Here is a 6,037-nt window from a genome sequence, read left to right as displayed (position 1 = left end):
ATAGCCACAGGGACATCTGTGAAACACATTTTATTATATAAAACAAAGTGCACCAAAAACTCAGTGTCAGAATAGCTCTGTATTCCAATGGCTAGTGACTGGACCTTCTACCTTAAAACCTCCTCACCCTATAACCCTTGCTAGGGAGTTAGGTGGGCACACAAGCCCTCAGTCTCCAAAGATCTCCAACCCTGGCCCAGGAGAGTGAGAACCAGACATAGAAGCTTAAGTGTGGGTCTAGGGCAGTAGGGCAGGCACTTGAACCTCCAGAAATAGGAAGGCTCCCCCTAGGAAAGGCTGGACCTCTATCTGCGATAGATACACCCAAATCCTTCTCTACAGCAACTAAAGCAAGAATGTGGAACCCATCAAAATCTGGAGATGGGGAAAAGCTTCCCCCAAATGCCAGCCATAAAGTAGATTGTACAAAAATAAAGGGTTGGCTGCCTTCTGAGGCAGCTGGGTGGGTGTGTAACCTTCTGACCTCCACAGCCTGTACAAGAGTAAGTGGCTAAGGGTCAGCACCAAAGTCTGACCAGGGTCTCCCTGCCTCCCCTCTATCTACTATGATCCTTAGACTGAGGACCTACTACTTCCTCCCTTGCTCTTCCCAGCTCAGGTGTAGATTGACCGGGATAGACTGGCAGGGAGAATCCCTGGGATTGTGGAAGCTGCCCCAAGGCCCAGCCCAAAGGACCCTGAAGGCAGGAATCTGGGCTCTACCTAAGAGCAGCCACAGGAAGTGGTTCCAGACCAGGGCAGGGTATGGGGTCTGTGGACCTGGGTCCTCTCGCAGACCAGAGGGAGGCAGTGTTTGCAATGGTGGCTAACATCAGCCTCACACAGCCTGCAGCTCCCCCTGCAGGCGACTCAGCTCCTCCAGCTCCTGCTTGTGGCGGTCTGTCTTGTGAGCCACCAAGGAGCGGTAGAAATGCAGGGCGAAGGCCACGAATACAAGCCCCACAGGTACCATGATTGCCGTGGAGGCCATGGCTGCTTGCCAGCCGGGTCCATGGGCCCCTCCACCAACACATGCTTGCCAGGGTGGGCAGGCCTCAGCTGGCTCAGCCTGCGATGGAGCTACAGGAGTAGAGGATGGCTTGGGAGCTGGACTAAGGGAGGTGGTCAGTGGTAACAGAGTCCCAGGCACCTGGGAGGCAGGCACCACAGGGGCTGGTGTAGCTAAGGGCGTCCCAATGGGCACAAACTTGACCCAGCCAACCAGGACAACTTCAGCGAGGAAGAGGAAGGTGCCCAAGGCAGTGGAGAAGCCCCAGGCCAGCTCCACATAGCGGTGGAGTCGCTGGTGTGGAGATTGGTGGACAGAGTTGAGGTTGTGGATGTTGCTAACGGCTTCTATATGGGGCAGCAGACACGTGGAGACCATGAGTGCAAAGAGGTGCACAGCTACTAGCACGGTGGTGCATGCACTAAAGGCCACCAGCAGGCCTGGCGGGTATTCATGGTTGCTCTCCAGCTGTACCTCCACCATGGCCACCTGTGGGAACAGAGGAGATGGATTGAGTGCCCATAACCTCTTTGGCAGTAAAAGGTTGTTTTGCCTGTTGGTATACGTCACCAGTGTATCCCTAGAACCTAGAAGAAGGGTGCCTGACAGGAGAAGGTGCTTAGTCTCTGCTAAATGAATGAATTGGCAACCCTGGTAAGGCTCTGTGCTGTTCTAGCTTTGGCTTCTGCACCTGGGTATCGAGAGAGCTGACACATTTCCAAAAAGCTTACCTTGTTATAGGGTTTACAAGGCAGTTTCTGGAGCTGGGCTGCCTGGGTTCACTCTCAGCTCTAGAAGTTGTGGAATCTTGAGCAAGTGACTTAGTTCTTGCCTCAACTTCCTCATCTGGAAAGTGGGGATTCATAATGGCACCTACTTGCCTTACAGGGTTGTTGTGAAAATATGAGATAACATACACCAAGCGATAATAGTGTAAGGCGCATAGTAAGCGCTAGGTGTTTGTTACTATGAGTGTTAATAACTAATAACACTAGTGTTAATAACAGTTACTAACACTGTTAACAATGTTAAGAACACAAGTCCAAGCCAGAGGTTGCAAATTGATATGGCATGAACCCAAGCCAGCTTTGCACACGTTTTGCTTGGCTCATATGGTGTATTTTTTGAGGAATTAGAAACTCAAGAGATTTCATGAATTATCCCAATTTCCAGATCCTCTCAAAAACTGGAAGATCTGGGGACCCCTGGGTGGCTCAGTGGTTAAGTGTCTGCCTTTGGTTCAGGTCATGATCCCAGGATTCTGGGATTGAGTCTCACATTGGGCTCCTCGCAGGGAGACTGCTTCTCCTTCTGCCTATGTCTCTGCCTCTCTCTGTGTGTCTCTCTCACGGATAAATAAAATCTTAAAAAAAAAAAAAAAAAAAAAAAAAGGAAAGAAAAAGAAAATTTGGAAGATCTGGTTACACCAGGTCACGTTCCTACATGTCTGGTATCAGCTAGAGTCAAGTCATGACTGCTCCCTTTGGACAGGTCATGGGGTCTCCTCATAGTCACAGTCTCCACTCAGCCAACTTGGCAACTGTAATACCTGCGTGTCCCTTGCAGACATTTGCATTGGTGATCCTATTCTAGGCTTGTATAAATTCGGATTCTAGAGTCAGACTACCTAAGCTCAAATTCCTGCCACTTATTTGCTGTGGGATCCTGGACAGGTGTCTTAACATCTCTGATCCTGTTTTCTCATCTGTAAAATGGCCATAGTAGTGGTACCTACTTCATAGAATAATCAGTGTGATATACATTAAAGCTCTAAGCTCTTACCTGATACTGCATGACAGGGCAATACAATTTGTATAATGTTATTCTAACCCAGTCTACCCAGATACCAGGATCTGGATCTTTCCCCATGCCTGGTTCTTGCAGGATCCATTAGATTGCTCTGGGCCTGGGGGAAGGAAGAAGGTACAGAGCCTGGAGGGTGGTAGTAGGAAGACAAGGCTAAGTATTTTGGGAAATTGGGCCATGGCGAGTGTTAGCAGTTTTCCAGAGAGATCTGGGCCAGGCCCAGGCCTGGTTTCTCCCAGAGCCCGACCCAGGCTTGCTCTCCTCTGGTAGGACTGGGGCCAGTCCTGCCCCCAGAACCTACTCATCTGGCCTTTTGATCCTGCAGAGAAGGTCCTGGCATTTAAGCTGTCACCCCAGCAACGTGCAAGCCCAGCAGCAAGCTGGATTGTCCCCTTGGGAACAGGCGGGAACGTGGGATGGATGGGGGTGGGGGATCTCCCTCAGCTAGGTCCATGGAGATGCTTCCTTCCCTGTGCAGTCTGTATAGGTTAAAGGGAGCCACTTCCTTGTCCCTAGCTGACCCCACATCAGGAAAAGTGGGCTGGCCTGTGGATACTGGGCCCCTACCTAGAAAACCATAGACCCTGGATGACCCTCAGGGACTTTTCCTCTCATCATTCAAATACAGAGGCTGTAGTAGAGAGCGGGGCAGTGATGAACCCAAATCACCTACTGCTGTGGCCCCTCCATCCCCATTTCCATATGTTCCTCTGAAGACCCCCTCCCTTCCAGCTTGCTTTCTCCTTGCTGTCATAATGGTGGAGAAACTTTGGGCCATTAGTTCAGTGATCCAAGGTCCTAGTTCATTCTGCAACCTTCATCTGCTGGGCACTCTTGGCAGAGACACTGCCCCATTCTGGGCCTTGGTTTCCAATGCCTGCCCAAGAAACTGATAGCCTGAGCCATCTCTTATGTGTCTTGCTCTGACATGCTGGGATCTAGAGTTTGACAAGAATTAGCTCATCCTGGGGCGGGTACTTGCAGGCTACAGAGGGCGTACTCTCTGTGATGTCACAGTTCCCAACTGGCCCGCGAGGGGCTGGAAGCCTGACCAGGGTCACACAGCTGGCCACAGGCCCAGAGGAGGCAGGGTTTGTGTCTGCTGATTCTTCCTGACCCTGGGACTCCCTCAGTCCCATTTCCTATGGGGCCTCTGCTGGGACCGTTAGCTGGTATCCTCCCACAGGTGCAGTTTATCAGATCAGGAATCATGTATCAGCTTCCTAATCACCCTCTTTCCCCAGCAGCTTCCTCACAGGCATCCTCTCTGCCCAAAGTGTCCACTAAGCACTCTGTGGCTGCTAGGGACTGGCCCCGGGGATGGGGCCACCTTCAGTTATGGGGACTACTGCGACCAGTTTTCTTGGACTCTCCCAGCCCTGCTTAATAGCCCCCACATGGCTCTGATTTCTTTGAACCTCTCATGGGAACCTGATGATGACTTCTGCCTGGAACCATGCTCCTTCTGGATCTCTTTGCCCCACCCTTACATATGCATTCCCCCTTGGTGATTTGTCTCCCCTCATGACACCTGTGGGACTTGCTTATCCTCCCTACAGTCCAGTTTATTCTAGAGGTTTGTAACGCACGTACCCGCGCAGGCACACGCTCCCATAAAAAGGGACTTGTATGGTCCCTTGGGACCTTGCTTGTACTCCTCCACCTCTTAACCCTTCTTTCCCTTTCCTCTGTCCCATCTCCCTTGGGTGCCCCCGTCTACTTCGCCCACGACCCCATGCCCCCATGTGCCTCACCCCCACCCGGTGCGCCCCTTCCCTCCCCTCACCATGGCGAAGCCCGAGAGCAGGGCAGACGTGCGGCTGGAGGCTTTGAGCTTGGCCCGGCTGAGGTAGAGGCGGCGCCAGCTGAGCGCCCGCAGCGAGTGCTGACTGGCCCCCATGAGGTCCAAGTAGCCACGGTGCACGAACTCCCGGTACGTGGCCGAGCCCGCGGGGCTCTCGGCCTCCGGGTTCAGCGGGGCCTGCTCGCCCGCGTCCCCCTCGCCGCCCTTCATCCTGGGGGCCGCAGCACGGGGCGGGCCGGGGGGTCACGGGGGGGCCGAGTCGCCCCGGGAGCCCCACAAGGGCCGGCCCAGGCCGGCGGAAGGCCCCATCCCCCGGCCGGGCGAGCGGCGATGCGGTCGCCCAGGAAGAGGAGCCCGGGCGCAGCAGGAAAGCAGGCGTCTGCGGGTAGCCCTCGGGGCCGAAGCGGGATCGCAGAGGCCGAAACCGGAACTGGGGCGGAGGCGGAGCCCGAGCAGCCACATGATGGGGTGGAGCCGGGGGGAGGGGGCGCCGTCGGCAGAGATCCCGAGGGATCGCGACCCCAGGCCACTTCACTACCAACCCGGCGCCCGAGCCCCGCCCCGGGGAACGCCCAGCCCCAGCCTGTGACTGGGAGTTCCCGGGCCCCGGACAATTCGGCGTACGCGGACGCCCCTAGGTACCCACCTCCAAACCCCTCCCCGTAGTGAGCAGGGGGAAGGTGAATCCATCCACCTGTAGGGACACCAGGGGGTCCGGCATTCTCCGTCCCGAGAAGCCGTAGGAGGTTCTAAGGACCCCCAGAAGCATCCAAACAGACCCCTTCTCCCAGACGCCCAAAAGATGAGCGAGCACTCGGGCCTCTGGGCGTTCTACCCCCACCTCAACGCCGAAGAGAGACACACGAACGCGGCGGCCCTGGCTGGAAGATTTTGAGTTTTATAGCAAACCGTATTGTACAGACCCGGGGCCCAGGGGCCCAGCCCGGCTGGGACCCCCCACTTGACCCCGCCGGGCTGCCTCCTCCCCCTCCCTCCAGCGGCCCCATCCTCAAGCCTTTCGCAATACCCAGAACCCCCTCCCCTCCGGCCTTTGGTCCGCCCAGCCCCTCCCCCCACCCTCGCACCTCCCTGTTACCTGAGGTATGTGGATAGATTCCCCCCTCCCCTACATGGTACAACCCGGCTCCCCCGGGAGGCCTGGGCTGAGGGGCGGGATCTGGTCCCAACTCCTCCCCCCTGGCTCCCCAAGCCCCGCCCCCGCCCTGGAGGAGGGGCGGGCCAAGAGTCTGTTACTAAGTTCCCATGGCAACTAAGAGGGGCCTTTTCCAGCCTTAGCACTGGCTTCGGGAGGTGTCCATTGGCTGCTATTTCCATGGCAACCAGGAGTGGCAGTTCCCTGGGCAAATGGGATACAAGTTTCCATGACGATGAAAGAGTGGGAAGAGCCAAGCTGGAGG

General features: G+C 55.6%; 1 protein-coding gene across 1 annotated transcript; it reads right to left on the bottom strand.

Annotated features, from left to right (window-relative positions):
- Positions 1-15: 15 nt before the first annotated feature.
- ORAI3 (ORAI calcium release-activated calcium modulator 3) lies at positions 16-5,057 on the bottom strand. The gene is made up of 2 exons (XM_072836564.1): positions 4,602-5,057; positions 16-1,498 (listed from the first exon to the last, which is right to left on the bottom strand). Exons 1-2 carry the CDS (start codon positions 4,827-4,829, stop codon positions 839-841), a joined length of 888 nt encoding a protein of 295 aa, XP_072692665.1. The 5' UTR covers positions 4,830-5,057; the 3' UTR covers positions 16-838.
- Between the last annotated feature and the right edge of the window lie 980 nt (positions 5,058-6,037).

Source organism: Canis lupus, chromosome 8 (assembly GCF_048164855.1).
Source record: "Canis lupus baileyi chromosome 8, mCanLup2.hap1, whole genome shotgun sequence".
Taxonomy (NCBI): domain Eukaryota; kingdom Metazoa; phylum Chordata; class Mammalia; order Carnivora; family Canidae; genus Canis; species Canis lupus.
This window is presented reverse-complemented; position numbering and strand designations above follow the sequence as displayed.